Source organism: Andrena cerasifolii, chromosome 11 (assembly GCF_050908995.1).
Source record: "Andrena cerasifolii isolate SP2316 chromosome 11, iyAndCera1_principal, whole genome shotgun sequence".
Classification (NCBI taxonomy): domain Eukaryota; kingdom Metazoa; phylum Arthropoda; class Insecta; order Hymenoptera; family Andrenidae; genus Andrena; species Andrena cerasifolii.
The window spans coordinates 6,106,663-6,121,673 of record NC_135128.1 but is presented as its reverse complement, the minus strand read 5'-3'; the positions used below and the strand labels follow the sequence as shown (position 1 = coordinate 6,121,673).

General features: G+C 49.3%; 3 protein-coding genes across 4 annotated transcripts; all 3 read right to left on the bottom strand.

Annotated features, from left to right (window-relative positions):
* Positions 1 to 2,253: 2,253 nt before the first annotated feature.
* LOC143374609 (uncharacterized) lies at positions 2,254 to 9,121 on the bottom strand. Of its 2 annotated transcripts, XM_076822846.1 has the most exons (6): positions 7,388 to 9,121; positions 7,087 to 7,228; positions 6,134 to 6,357; positions 5,819 to 6,011; positions 3,810 to 3,936; positions 3,122 to 3,258 (listed from the first exon to the last, which is right to left on the bottom strand). In XM_076822846.1, the coding sequence occupies exons 1-5, from the start codon at positions 7,485 to 7,487 to the stop codon at positions 3,894 to 3,896; spliced, it is 702 nt and encodes a 233-aa protein (XP_076678961.1). In that variant the 5' UTR covers positions 7,488 to 9,121; the 3' UTR covers positions 3,122 to 3,258; positions 3,810 to 3,893. The 2 variants fall into 2 exon arrangements, with proteins under 2 accessions (XP_076678960.1, XP_076678961.1); XM_076822845.1 differs by lacking the exon at positions 3,810 to 3,936 and having other exon boundaries at positions 2,254 to 3,258.
* Positions 9,122 to 9,219: 98 nt separating this feature from the next.
* Positions 9,220 to 13,095, bottom strand: LOC143374610 (uncharacterized). Its single transcript, XM_076822847.1, has 4 exons — positions 12,815 to 13,095; positions 12,343 to 12,728; positions 11,926 to 12,136; positions 9,220 to 11,614 (listed from the first exon to the last, which is right to left on the bottom strand). Exons 2-4 carry the CDS (start codon positions 12,568 to 12,570, stop codon positions 11,598 to 11,600), a joined length of 456 nt encoding a protein of 151 aa, XP_076678962.1. The 5' UTR covers positions 12,571 to 12,728; positions 12,815 to 13,095; the 3' UTR covers positions 9,220 to 11,597.
* Positions 13,096 to 13,213: 118 nt separating this feature from the next.
* Spx (Spliceosomal protein on the X) lies at positions 13,214 to 15,011 on the bottom strand. The gene is made up of 4 exons (XM_076822844.1): positions 14,874 to 15,011; positions 14,581 to 14,664; positions 14,225 to 14,499; positions 13,214 to 14,132 (listed from the first exon to the last, which is right to left on the bottom strand). The coding sequence occupies exons 1-4, from the start codon at positions 14,944 to 14,946 to the stop codon at positions 13,290 to 13,292; spliced, it is 1,275 nt and encodes a 424-aa protein (XP_076678959.1). The 5' UTR covers positions 14,947 to 15,011; the 3' UTR covers positions 13,214 to 13,289.

Below are 15,011 nucleotides of genomic sequence, written 5' to 3'. Positions count from 1 at the left end.
AGCAATCGATGGAAATCTGTTGCTTCGAATTACCGATCCAAGCGATCGCCCAGATGATCCTTACCGATCTATTTCCCTTGTGACAACGTTGGCGCGTTACTTTCGCGGGGAGTTAGAAATTGCAGGTGACAGGGTCAAGGTTTCGGAGGTGCCTACGTTTCAAATTAACGCGCAGATAGTGGTGGATCGCTAAAACCCTAAAAACCTAATTTTCCCATGTTCATCCAATAGCCGGACGAATCTATGAGTGGCCGATCGGCGCATCATCGATCTTCATAGATCCTCATCGAACCAATTCGATCGGTTGGGAGGATGAAGTGCGCGCACATGGCCTGTGCCACTTACGTTAATGGCAGCCACTGTACCAGAACGTAGTATGCGGCCAGAACGGCGGACTTGTGTGTTGGTAAAAGGTTGAGTGGTGCGGATCGACGCCGGGAAATGGGCGGCCGGTGAGGGAAACGAGGGACAGGGAGAAGGGAGACAGTGGCGCCTGAGCCCCGAGGCAGAGACGCCACGATGCTTTTGTGTGGGTGAGCGTCTGTGGCACGCACGACGCGCTCGCGCGTCTTCGCGCAGACAGTACACACATGGCGCCGACTGTTTTACTCGTGTGCGCGGCGCGCGCGGGTGCTCTTGGTCGTCCTGGACAGAGGAAGGGAGGGACGATGCAAAGAGCGGCAGCTTGCTTCTGCTGTAGACAGTCAGCCCTCCTGACGGTCGGTCTCCTTTTTAGCTTTGTGGTGCGCTATGTCGTCCCCAGCTACTAGTTCTTTTCCCTCCTCGCGAATAAAAGTACGCCCGAGCCACGCTTATGCAGGCTTTTAAATGCACCGATGCCGAGCGCGTCGCGATTAAACTCGTTAGAGGCGAGCTCCGCGTTCAATCGGAGCTTTCGATGGAACCGCTCGGGTGTTAAGTAAAAGGAAGATTTTCAGGCATAATCTAAGGCTACTGGATGATCCTTAACGCATGATGTATAAAAAGCACGAGGGTCTTTGCATATTATGAGGTTGAACCCGTATAACGAGGAGGTGAACGAGCGAAGAAAGGAGATGGACGAGATAAATCGACCGGCTTGGTCCCGATAATCGGCCTCACTTTCAGCTCCGGCGTACATTATGCATACACGTGTCCCTCGATGGTCCTTTTCACTTCGCGCAGGAGATCTCTTACTTTCTTTCCTATGCGGGATCGATGGTCGACAGGCGGCGATCACCACCTGGATCGACCGGTTGCGATCATGCGAACATAACGGACGAGGGGAGCGCGTATTAAGCTTGCTCGGTTAATTCGTTGCTTTAAGCGGATTCCGCGAAAGGAATATTTGTGCCCTGCTCACCGGACAGTATAATCTTTCAACCCTTTTCTTTCGCTGGCTCTATTTTATAACCAGACGACAAGGATTTCCCCTGGAAATAGCAGCTTTTCTTCGGACTCTGTGTCCGGTGTCCCAGCTGTCGCGAGAGTGAACGCGAAAACGTCGCGCCAATCGTCCGTTGTTTCCTCTTCGAGGAACTAATTGTAAGTGCGGCTGGCTGGTTCGATACTTTGAGCAGCAAGCATTTCAAAGTCGGCAGTACCTACGCCGCTTATTTTTAGCCGAGCATTAGCCAATTAGCTATTAACTCGTTGGCGCCACGGCGCTGCTCCTATTTTTGCTTATTCCTTACTCGAGGTAATGCATCGTTGCCCCTTTCCCAGCGTTCGGCGTTTTGTCTCGAGGATTATCCGATCCGCTGTGACGCGCGCGACGTTAAGTGCCGCTCGCAGACACTCCGCCAAATGAAAGATGTTCCTGGCACGATCGCGTTACCGATATTATTCTTAAGCCCGCCGACGTCGAACACCTTCGTCTCGCGGCTGTTCCGACTGATAAACTTTTACGACGCCGCGGAGACGATTTCCGCTCCCCCGTTTTCTCGCGGGTTCGAAGCATTTCATCGTTAAGTGGGAGATAACGACCAAGACAAAGGCATATCTAATGAGAAAACCGCGGGGTTCGTTGACACTGGTCGCGATACACGCGCAATCTCTTGATCCTCCTTCCACGAAGACGAAATATCCATTAGCTTGCACGTGATTGTTTGCACTTTTACCTCGTTATTCTGCCCGGCGATACGCCGGTGTAAGTGCAACGAACGTGTATAAATCATTTCGCGTTCGGAGGCTATTGAACTTGGTCGATAACGCAACGACAAAGGAAAAATAGACCAGGAATGAAAGAGAGGAACGTCTTGTTACTTGTTAGTGGCTCGTGGATGAACCAGTTAGACAAGCCTAAGATATTTATCTGAGATACGTGGCACATTCGACGATCGGCCAGAGGACGGACGGGTATCTCTGCCGTCGAATCGAGTCCACATGTTTAGACGAGTGATTGATTTTCGTCGGGCGCAGCGAATGCGGTGGTCAAGCGGACGGGTTGTTCCGAAGCTGAATCCGACGAGCACCTGGTCGCGGCCAGCCTGGGGCTCGGCTCTCAGGCTAGACCTAATGGAATACGCTATTGTTTGTCATGGTTCCAGCCTGCATGACTAAGACCGTCGGGGTCATCGTATGATTGAAGACGCAGGAAAAAATAGTTCCTACTGACCACACGTTAAAACAATGAAGACCGTGTAACGGTACAAATATGTATAAGACTAGCATGCCATTCCTTCGGGCAGTTATATTCTGTTTTATGTACAGGTTCATTAATCCTTGATGTAGACTAAAATTTACATTATTTACATTTCCCATTCGGTACACGAATTGTGTACGCTACATACAATCCTAATGAAATGCGAAATGTCTAAAAGGGGAATGCGTTTTGCTGTACGCAGCAATTATCTTATCACCTTTCGTGCACATACACGCGCTGGCCCGGAACGGTTCTTGGCTACCGTGAATTGTACTTTTCAGTCGTCCTTGTGCACTTATGTTCAGACTAAAGCGCCTGACACGCCCGGAAGTGTCCGACCCAGGCTTCGCGTTCGGTCTTTCGCGTTATTGTCTTCCATTATTTCGTTATTCACTCCCTCCTAGTGTATTCCGAGGATGACTAACTACTTGGAGGCATCCGAAGCACCTGGTTCCAGTCCCATTCCAATAGCAGACGTAGCCCGGTGTTGTTAGTCACACCGTTCGAAACAAAAGGTTTCGACGTCTTGTTTGCGGGAGACTGTCCCCCGTCGAGCCTCGTCATGCATTTGATGACTCTCGAAACCACTGGACATCCCACGTTCCCCGGGATTACTCGGGCTGGCGTCCGTCGCCCTGAACAAATATTAGAATGTTTGATTAATAAGAGAAAGAAAGTGGAGTCACCGTGTAAATAGTTGGGAGTTCGCCCGGTGAAAGTTACAGTGACACGAATCAATGGGAAAAGGGGAAGTAGGGATACACAGTCTGCTCCTTTGTTATTATCAATAGATCGTGATAGGGGGTATTATCGGCGTCTGGCGTTGTCAATAATCTCGCAGTCTACTACCGGTTGGCAGGACTTGAAAGCTGTCCGGCATTATCCATGACAAAAATCTCTTCAATACGGACTCGTTCGGCCTGTCGGCAGCAGTTATCTGCTGCACGGCCGGCTTCTATTTATATTTTACGTTCGTTAGTCGATCAGGGGCATACGATTAAGGCGGCAAGTATCCGTGAGCGCGTACGAACGCACTCTCGAGCCGATTTAAATTCAACTTGGACTTAAATATACTCTCTATCGCGCGTGCACGCCGCGAATTGCCTTTGCGCATCGAGGCTGTGGTACCTTCGATAAGATTTCACCGTGTAATCAGTAAAGATCACTTACAAGATAAGCACCTTACCTGATACAATTTCGCCCGGCAATGAGGGGTGTGTAAATTTCCCATGGGACGCTGTCCTCGACGTGCCGCGAACGATAATCGCCGTCACTCTACGCTGCCGACCGTATACGGGTTCGTTTTCAGGAACCTGAAAAGTGGCAACGTGTCCTTAGCACCGGGGAGCAGAGGATTTATAAATCCACGATGCTCGCGACGCACTGGATGCGCGGCCGACGCGCGACGCGCTCCAAAAATATCTCGCGATAAACAGGAGGCGGGGCAGGGGTATGCGTTTACCGAAATGTACACTCACGCTTATCATCGGGCTGTCCCTTATCCTAATTCACCTCTGTTTCCCCTGCACTCCCAGCGCGCGCTCCTCCGCGATAAAGGAAAGGTTTCTACCTCCTCGCACACTCGCCCGTTATCTCCGGTGACAAGGCGACGTCATTGCATGCGCCCACATTAAGCCGGGACCGTGTGAAACACGAAGAAATCGGGAAAGGAACGTGACACGCGAAACAGACGCTCTCCGCGCCGAGATAAAGTTGAAACGAAAGGAAGCAGCACGTCCACGGAAGGTGTATGTGTATACGCGGGCTGAAGGCTTGGACATTGCCGAACTCGAAAACCCACTTAACCGTTCGGGGACCGAAGATTAGAGGGTAGACCCCTCGGTGGGCCTTGGGGCCTCGCTATCTGTTTCGAGGGATCCCTCGGAAGAGCGGGCTTGATAAGAAGGCAGTTGTGTGCGGCTTTTAGTGAGCCGCGACAAACTGGCCGGACGGACCCTCTCTGAAATCGGCCACCTCAGAAAACGAAGAAGGGAACCCGGATAGATAATAAAAAGCTTCATCGAAGAGGGATTGCCGACAGTCTGGACGATCGTGCGTGGAGATTTAAGTGGGCGTCGAATGCGATTTGCAACTTGCTTCTTTCGAGATGAGCATGGAGTACACACGCTGCTATTATACCGGTTGCAGCGCGTAGTTGTTCTCTTAGTGGCTTTTTATGAATCGATTGTTTATCGAGAGATATCACTGGCAAGTCGAGACACGTCGCACGTGGCAGGCTTATCGGATAGGCAATGAGAGGACTCGTTGTACGAGGTATTAATATCGGCAATATTTCAAGCCCCAACTGTCCGACTCGGCCAATAATCTTGGTTAGTGCAAGCAATACCGATTTTCGACGTGTGAGTACTCAATTGACCGTAGCGTCCGCGACTATCGAGAGACAGTTGCAGTTTGTAACCTCGTGAACGGCGATTGTTAACGGGTCGCCGAGTTAATATTAGCACAAGGTTTTTCCGCGCGCTTTGCTTTCCAACAGGGCTTTCCAAAGCGATCTCACGATTTCGCGGTGGACAAAGCGACAGCACAGCGACAGTCAATTAGCGTAGCTCTGACTGTAAACATGCTTCTATTCGGTAGGGTCCTCCTGGCACGAGTACCTTTTACTTTACCACGCAACGAATCGGAAGTTCTGCTTTGATCGTGAATTTGAAACACCGTGTCACAGGAATCGATTTACCGGAGCAACCCTGGCATGCTGGCCATGCCAGCGAGCAATGCCAAGCAATTACAATTACGAACTTACATATCAATGTTGTTCCCTTAACAAAGAATCGAAAACATTCTTGGCGCGGCACCAGCTAACGCGGCAAATATATAAGAATATTTCTCGAGTGCACAACGGAGAAACAGAATCGTAGGGAAAATAGCAGGCGATTAAGAATTTACTTGTTTGTAAGCACCTGAGAGAAAAATACACACTACGTGGACGGAAAAAGTCGAAAACATATCTGGCAGTACGTCAGCCACCTCGTTCGGGAGCCTCCGTATGCAAGCATGCTTGGCGTCGTAAAATGCACGTTTTATTGGGGCGTCTTGCCAGCGCTGTTTTCCCTCGCGGCGAGCAAAAGCGATACGGTAAAAAGTCGTTACGTGAGATCCGACACCTTTCTCGCGGCACACGCGATTCGCCGGCGAGAGACTTTACGGTAGGCGTGATAATAAAAATTTGCAGACCTTGTAATAACGTAGCAGGCTGCTAGGACCGATATCAGAGCAGCGATCGCCAGCACCAGGGCTGCGACGTGTAGCGGCTTAACGTGATTCTGAAGAAGCTGAACCGAGGATTCCCGACCTCCGGCAATCGGCCCTGGATCGGGTTGGATCGATCCCATTACGCCTCGATGCGGCGATATCTCGCCGAACGAGCCTTGGACAGACGGAATGCATGGGTTAACGTAAAATCCATCCTTCGAAACTTCTATGTGAAGAGATGCTTTCGAAACTTGCCCGACTGCGAATGTGAACGAAGCATTTCAGAGGGCTATTTACCAGCATAGTCTAAAGTGGGTTCCACGGGATCCGGCCTGTCTTTGTCGTGGATCCACGTGGACACGTTTACGTGGTGATCGGCGTTACAATAGTCGTGGCTGTCGCAACACTTCAATCTGGGCCAGGGCATACGGATCCAGGCTGCTGACGATCGGTCCACGTTGTCGGTCGACTTCGACCTCGTGACCCAGGACTTTGTCTCGCACGACAATAGCGTGGCACGCCTGAGCAACGGCAACGCACAACACACCGATAAAACGGGCCCGGCTCGATAAAGTTCCGTGACCCCGACGATAGTCGAGACTTTAAATAAACCATTTCGCGCGATTTATGCCGCGAGATTTCAATATTCCTCCCTTATCGAGCTGGCTAAGCCTCGAAGGGAATCGATCGCCCCGGCGCGATGCGAGACTATCCGAAGGGGATTTGCTGGGAAGCGGGGTCGCGTCGAGTTGTTTGCCAGGCAACCCGTATCTCCTCTAAAAATTAAGTTCTTTGCCCACGCTAATCTGGTAATTGATATTACCCTATCTCCCGAGAATGTTTAGAGAATTTAATTGATAGAATAAAAAACTGAAGAAGCTGTTACAACCGTATCGCGCCAAAGCGGTTGTTTCGACATCTTTCCGTCCCGGTATGGCTGGAAAGAATTCGTGAAAACCTTTCTAGTCGATTATCTCGTCAAGGTTATCTGCTTGCCGTAGAGCGCTCGTGAATTTATAGCTGGACGTCAATCCTCGGATCCAGCAAATTAAATCGTTTTTGAGCCGATCAGTTTGTACCGTTGGAATTTCTTGTCGAATAACAGGAGAAGGTTATAGGTCGAAGAGTTGCTTTTTACCGAGAGAGAACGTTCCGCAGAACTTGCCTAAAACGCGAATTCTGGTTCCACTTGTTTTCGCAGAATCCTGTCTATATTGCTGGGACATAGGAAATCATTTTACAATACGAACTCTGTGCATCCTCTTGTCGTAGTGTTCTCCCCAAATTCCTGATCCCCGGCCAGAATCAGCTCCGTGTAACAGGAAAACTTCGTCTTGCACGTGTCCACCCCGGATTCTTTGCAGGCTTTGCTGGTGCACACGCATTTTCTTCCTGCGAATAACGAATCCTCTTGCTCTTAGCGCGTACACAATCGCGTGTCCGCGGTTCGCGCGATAGTACGCATGTCGACACTGTCGTGTTCGACTACAATTATGCTGTACGAAATACCGACAGTCTCCCATATCTATCGACTCCAGCCAGCTGACTTACCCTCCACTCGTTCGATGCTCGTCGATAGAAAAGCCAAGCACATCAGCAGCAGGAACTGTACGTAGATCGGCGACTTGATGCCAGGTCGATTGAAATACATGCCGAGGGTTGGGACGGAAGGACACTCGAGAAATCACGAAACTCTCAATAACGAAGAGAATCGTCGAGGAGTCACTTAATCCGACGATGACTACAGGACAGTTTCATTGATAAGAAGATGGACAGTGAAGCAGGTTTGGCCTGCTATCTCCACAAGAGGCACTCGAAACGTACGCAGAAGACAGGAATATATATTATCATCTTGAAAAGCCAGTCTGTACCAAACGTAGCCGCGGTCCCGATAAAGATACCTCACCTCGATCGGCGGATAATTACAATTCCGTATCACTGGAATCGTGTGACAAACGGAGGAGAGTATCGACTAGCATATCTGGAATAATTTGCCGTTAATCGATGTAGGAAGCATAACGATAAGTGCCGATAATGAAAGAACGATTGTCCGTAGTATTTTGCCGGTTGGAGTATATCGAGTCTCTTGGACGTTGAATGGGTTCCAAGGAGGCGGCGGTGTCTCCCGAGGAAGTCACTCGCAAGCCAATCGAATCGAACACAGAATCACGGCGCCGAGTCGCGACTGACAGCGAGACGTCGCGAAAACACGGCCGGTGTTATCGGCGTAAAGGACTATTTGAAAATGTCTGAAGGAAGCTTCAAGACGAAACTGTTACCCGCGTGGGCTCCTCTAATTTTAGTACCTCCCACTGGAAGAGGCACGCGTCCTTCTCTTTCTCTTGCTCCTCGCGGTCAGACACATTTGCTTTCCACTTCTCTATCTTTCCCTCCATGTCTCGTCGCTCTGGTACCACCTCACGAATTTACTTCTGTATCTATTTTAATTCCGTCATCAGTGACATTAGTCCGCATAGCTTCGCCGCGCGAGCGGCGCATAACGGGCCCCTTCCGAGGGACTTCTTTCTCCAAGCGTTTCACAATCTCCAGGCTTAGGGCTTTTAGGTACTCGAGATACGTACTTGAATACCTGGCGGACCAAGCCGCATAAGTTGCAGCCAGAGATCCGTGCACCTATCAAGGCAACTAATTGCCGTTGTCTCACTCGTTCCTTGCTTGCCAGTTCCTTCGGTCTCTTTTTACGTTTTCTCGCCACGAGTCAGTATAATTCCTACCCGTGTCCGCAATTTATTCGCACTCTCGCCGGATTCTGCCCGGTCCTTTTTCCGTCGCCCCAAAGTCTTTTAAAGCCGTCCAATTTATTGGGACAACAGCACGGGTTCGCGTACGCGTTTACCCAAGCCGCGGGATGCGTTTCGCAGACGACTTCCAGATGGAAGAAGAGGCCTTTGAATACGGCCAACCAGGGAACACCTCCCCTCACAATGTGAAATCGAAGCTTCTATCGACGGCTTCCTATTTTAAATCGTTGCAACTCTATTCCAAACCCATTATCAAACATATTTTATCTAAAGTTAAAGTCACAGTTCTCTTCGTCGCGTCCTCCGTTTCGTTAAAGCCTTCTCTTCTCCTGCCCTTGTCATCGCGCTCTGAAAAAATTCCAGTTACTTTTTTTAGAGATGCCCTCATTGCCGCAGAAAATCCCCTAAATTCGGCCGATTTATTGGAACAATAACGTCTAGACTGTACGCGTGTTCGTATCTCTTCATGATATATTTCTGACCATCCAGATGTGACCAATCTTTGACGAGATGGGGTTCTCGCTAACTGCCAGTGAAACGAGAAACTCGCTTTGGGAAGGTGAAATAGATACACTCCGGGAGCCGCTGGGATATAAGAATTCTCTCGTTGGTACGTTTCTTCTTTCCTCCGATAAGTGCGGCGGCTCGGGTGACTCGGGACGTTAACGAGGAATTAATAGTCCGAAAAATGTTCCCTCGTTGCTCGGCGATAGTTGGCGATCGACCGACGCCGAACGTCTCAATCGCGGGCGTTGTCATCCAGCAGCAAGGCAGACGGGAGTTTAATTCCCCGGCTGGTTTCCTGCCCATGCAACATTAAGCAGAGCCCTGCTGCTTGCACATTTCTTTATCGTGGTCCGTCGAGTGACAGTAAAAGCTGGCCTGGGTTATCGGAATGACACTTCGTTACAGTCGAACGAGGTCGCCGGCAGTCTGCTCCCTTGCCGCTTCTTGTTGCGCGAGCTGGTCGAGTGTGCGCTGTAAAAAGATTTACAGTGAGCACAAGGATTTCTTTCACGCGGCTAATTTATTGGTAACGTATCGCAGACATTTAGCCGATCGTTCGAACAGGCCGATTCCGACGAAGCTGCGATTCCCAAGTGCCACCCTGTACGTGGTGCCCCATCGGAGCCGAGGTCTTCCGTGGTCGATTACTTCCTTCTTTAAATTTGCATGCCCGAGATCGCGGCCGCTCCACTGAGGGCTGCTTTTAATAGAATTTTCTTTGAGCGCGCGGGGCAGCGCAATTAAGTTTAATTAAATCAGCGATTTTATCGTGAGAACCGGAGCCTCTCAGGTGCAAATGGTTTGAGGCTCGGCGTTATTAATCGGTGTCTTGAGCAAGCGCATTGTAGCGTGGGATTTGAGGGAAATAAAAAGAAGGCCATGAATGCTATTAAACGCAACACACTCGAATCTTTTATTTGTAGTAATTTTCCACGCTTGCTACCACTACTCGGGCGAATCTTGCGATAACGAGACAGTATTTTCCACGCCCATCCTACGCAGCTAATAATTACAAACACACTTGTGCGAAATGTCAAACGTGTATCTGCTCTTTCCCTCCGGTGCATATATTAATTTAGCTCCGGTGCGCGAAGCGTCACGACTGATTTAAATAGCATAATTACATTAGTCCTCGTTGGAACATTTCGGCCGTCGGCGCGCCTCTCTCGAATTGACATGATCACAGCCAGTAATTGTGCGAGAAGCAATATCGCATATTTCCACATTGTTGCGATGTAAAATTTTACGAAATTCTTCCACTCTGAGAGCGTTGCACTCGAAGCATCCAGAAATCCCATCTCTGATCGCTGATCCCGGCCGATCTGTGCATGCCTCGAATGCCTTTGGAAATCGTATTCAGACCGGATTAAAAGTGAGCATCGCGACTTTATCGTCGAAGAAGGGTGCGTCTCTGCGAGTTTGCTCGCGCGGCTCGACAAACGCCCAAGTTTCTCTCGATTCCTCTCTTCCACGAAGATTACCGCGATTAATCGCTATCTCGGGATCGATCTCGCGATGGGGAAGCGGCAAGGGCGAGTGAGGCGGAAAGGGAAGACGAGACGTTTGGAGATACGAAGAGGGACGAAGAGAAGAAGAGATTAAGGGAGATACGCGAAAAGATAGAAGCAGAGAGAGAGAGAGAAAGAGAGAGAGAGGGTGCGTGAGAGAGAGAGTATGCACGACGCCTCGGCTTGCATTCGCTCGATTGTCCTTTTTAATTAGCTCCCGATCTCTTGGTACCCGGTCAGGTACGTCGAGCGTGTCTTCTTAATTGTTAATAGGAGTTACGCCCATTCGGGCCCTCGAGAACGAGTTTCGAACGGGTTCACTGTGCTGTGCTCGGCCAAATGGAAGCAGCGAGCTTCGAGTATAAAATTCCGGATGACCGAACGATGTTCGCAAGTGCCGAAACGACTTGGCCCTAATCGAATCCGATCTACGATTTGTAATCGGGGGACATTAACGCGGACCGCCCTTTCCCAATCCTCCAGACTTCGACAATCGTATCGCCGAGCGTATTCCCAAGGAAGCCTCATCTTTTAGATTGGAGAACGGTGAATCACACGATGGTGTAGATCGGGCATGCTAGTCGCGTGGCAAGCTATGAACCGAGTAAGGAGCTGGCTCGTAATCCATTTTAAGCAGGCGCGGTGTCAGAAGTGATGGTCTTGCGAAAGTAGGGGGCAGACGGTGTCCGCAATCTTGGTTAAAATCGTTTCTCATTTGTCCAGAAAATGGTGATGGTGATCAGGGCGCTTGAGCCGCTGCCGGTTATTACGTCCAGGGGGGCTAAGTAAAAAGACTTGCATTTATCGTAAATGTTCCCTGCCTGGTAATGACGAGGCCACGATGTTCTGGCCGATCAAAGTACATCGAGGCGACACGGTGTCTTTTAAGGGGCACTGCCGTGCAAAATGCCAAACGATGATCCCCCTGCTCGTTCCATCGGCCTCCTCTCGCCGGCATAATCGCTTCCCTAAGACCAAACGACTTCACGCAACGATGGGGGCTGCAACATAAAGTAATGCACGCACGACGTTATTATTCCCCCGGATCGCACGAATTATTCTTGCTCCTCATGTCCCGGCTTTAATCGAGTCTCGCAGCGATTAAAACTGCCGTCGCCTCTCTCTCTCTCTCTTCTCGCATTCAAAAGTCCTCTTTCTGGAAAACTACTAACATCACCATCGCTAAATCATACGTGATCATGCAGTGCGCGATGAAATATCGCGCGCAGATATGTATGATTGGGCTTTCATCGGATGTTTGAATGCAGGAAGCTGCGGGCAAATTCCATGGACTTAGCAAAAGTGTACTCACTCAGGTGGCTGACAGCTGGTTGAGAGGCGATTACAAACATTTTTCTATGCGATGGGAAAAATTCCGACGTGGGGATTATACTTATCGATATCTCGTTCTGGTTACTTCCCGGACGACTGCCGCGATCGTTTCGTCTGCTGTCGTGTGCGCTGTGCCTTAGCGGTACACCTTGAATGTTATGTCTGCAATTATTGACTATGTAGCTGCTCACCTAGGTTTACAAAGGAACCAGAGAGACCCTTAGAAACTTTATGGTCGTGAAGGAATTACAGGCAAATGCTACGTCGCTTCTATGGGAGCATAGACAGCAGGTACCAGAGAGACATATGCATAGACCAGACAAAAAACGCGAACAAAGGGGTTGTTCTTAATACAGAAGAGGTGGATAAAATTAAGCCGTGATCGAGGATCGCTTACCGAAGATATTATAAATACAGCGAGTAAAGCAACGCCCAGCCAAAAGTACCAGGCTTCCCAAAAGTGTCGTGGCGGCCGTCTTTGTACCAAGAGGCAACACTGCGAATTGCAACAGCAATACAGGCAATACTTGTCTGCCGTGCACGCGTAAGGCTTTATAGTTTCGATGTCTTCCGTGCTGTTTCTTATTGCTAGATCTTCAGTGCACTCGTAATACAGACGCGCCATTGCACGATTCGAACATGATCCTCCCGCTTTGACCGTCGATGTGTTATTTCGAAGTACATGTGCGCTGAATCGGCGGGTTTTTGTTGAATTTCATTAAAAAGCGACGAACTAACGAGAGGACGCGCGGATCGATAAAGGCACATTGAGTCACGAGCGATCTAAAAAAATCTCGTTATTTTCAGAATGCATAGCGCCGCCGGCGCCGCTTAATTTACCACTCCAGACACCTGTTCCCCTAACTTACTACGCTGGCGACACGCGATCAACACGCACAACGTGATCCTCGTTCGCTTGCTCTTTTTACTTTCCGCCCGGTATCGTCCGCGGAACGACACGAATCCTTTCAACGCGTTGGTCTACTGTAGAACAACTGTATCGCCGTTCATTTGTCCGCTCAGTGTTATCACTGATTGGACAGGACAAGCTTGAAATAATCGATAAAACGTGCACGGTATGTCCTTACTCACACGCGAGGACTGGTCGATACATTATGTGACCGCGTTTGAAGCTCCCGGAAAATAGATCGCCAATGTCTGTCCATAAGAATTCGCAGTAAAGAGGAGCAGTTCGTTTGTGGTCCAGTATTTAATTGTGAAATTGTTCTATCAAATACACGTTTGTACAGTGGGAATAGAAACATATGAACACAGTCAGAATTCTTATATTACACTTCCATGAAACTAGAGGGAAGTCGTCAAAAGCTCGAGTGAAAGGTAATTTTAATATTGATTCACATCGTGAGGGGGTGGCGGAGGCGGTGGACCTCTTGGCGGGAAGGGTGGCCGGAATTGTGGGGGTGGAGGTGGTGGTGGGCCTCCTTGGGAAACGGGAGGTGGCGGTGGATGCCTCCAGCCAGGTGGAGGACGCGGCGGCGGGGGTTGGAATTGTCCAAATTGCGGGGGTGGCGCTCCGGTGGAAGAAGGCGGTGGTGGCGGCGGGAATTGACCTTGAGGTGGCCCACTGACGCCCCAATGAGGCGGTGGTGCCATCATCCTGGGGGCTGCTTGTTGGGATTGAGACGACGGAACGGGCATTGGTGGTAACGGGGGTGGCATTCCCGGTGGTAGTGGAGGATGCGCCGCCATTGACATTGGCGGTAGGGGTGGTGGAGGGATACTTGCTGGAGGAAAGCCACTCGATGGTGGAGGTGGAACTGGAGGGGGTGGAGGATGACCCATCGGGGGTCCTGGGGTTGACGGTGGTGGCGGAGGTGGGACAACCATTCCGTGATGCATCACGTGATGTTGAGGATGATGAGTGGGTTGATGAGCAGCTGCGTTTGAATTGGGAATCGGGGGCGGTGCCAATGGGGGTGCATCTGCAAATAGTTGATGAGGCCTGTCCGCTTGACTCAGTGGATTCTGAGCGGCTAGCAGTCGCTCCGCTGCACTGCCGTGTCGTTCTCCTTTAGCGTCACGTTTGAAGGCATACGACACGGAAATGGGCCTGTTGCATAGGTACTGACCATTCATTGCTTCTATACTCGCGTCTGATGCATCGAACGAGGCAAAGTTTATGAACGCAAATCCCTTAGAATTTCCTGTTTCTGGATCTCTCATTATCTGAAACACAGATACATTATACCTCCGTGTAAGGTGCTTTATATTTTTAGAAGTTGTATGATTAATTAACAGTAATTAGAGAAATGTATCACCTTCGGTGTTTGGAGAATTACTCCAAATGCACTGAAAGTATCGTACAATAATTTCTCGTCTACTTCTGGGTCAAGATTTCCTATGAAAATGTTAGCCCCAACGTCAAGATTCTTTTGATGAGCACTTGCTTTGTTCACTCTTATTGGTTTCCCATACAGTTTTATCATATTCATTATCTTAATAGCATAGTCTGCATCTTCCTCTCCCATGAATTCGACGAACCCATAGCCCTGGTGCATTTGGGTCACCCTGTCTTTAGGCATATGGACATTGACTGAAAAGGGGTAATAATCATCACATACACTGTAGCTTACATTTAAAAGCAATCAACACATGCATTATATCGATAACATACCCACTGGTCCAGATTGGACAAACAGTTCCCACATGAGGGATTCTGTAACTTTGTCATCCAATCCGCCCACGTATATCGTAGCATCTGAAAGTATGTAAATGGTTTAGAATATCGAGTGTTGATAAATTTCTAACAGACAATTATGTAGTGTTTATGCACACATAACCTTATATAATATTTTCAACATATGCTCTACAAGAAGTTGGTAAAGTAAATACAATTACTATCCCGCGAAGTGCGAAGAAAGAGAATTATCAGAATAATATAAACTGTATTATACTGTTTAAACTTGCCTTGATTACGTTCTGCAATAGGGCCGGCCGCCATGATTAGTGTTTGACTTGAACGTATAAAATAATGGTGCATTGAGTAGGTTGGCACCTCTGATTTCAAAATATCACTATGAATGCATGGTTACCAACAGCTGGAAT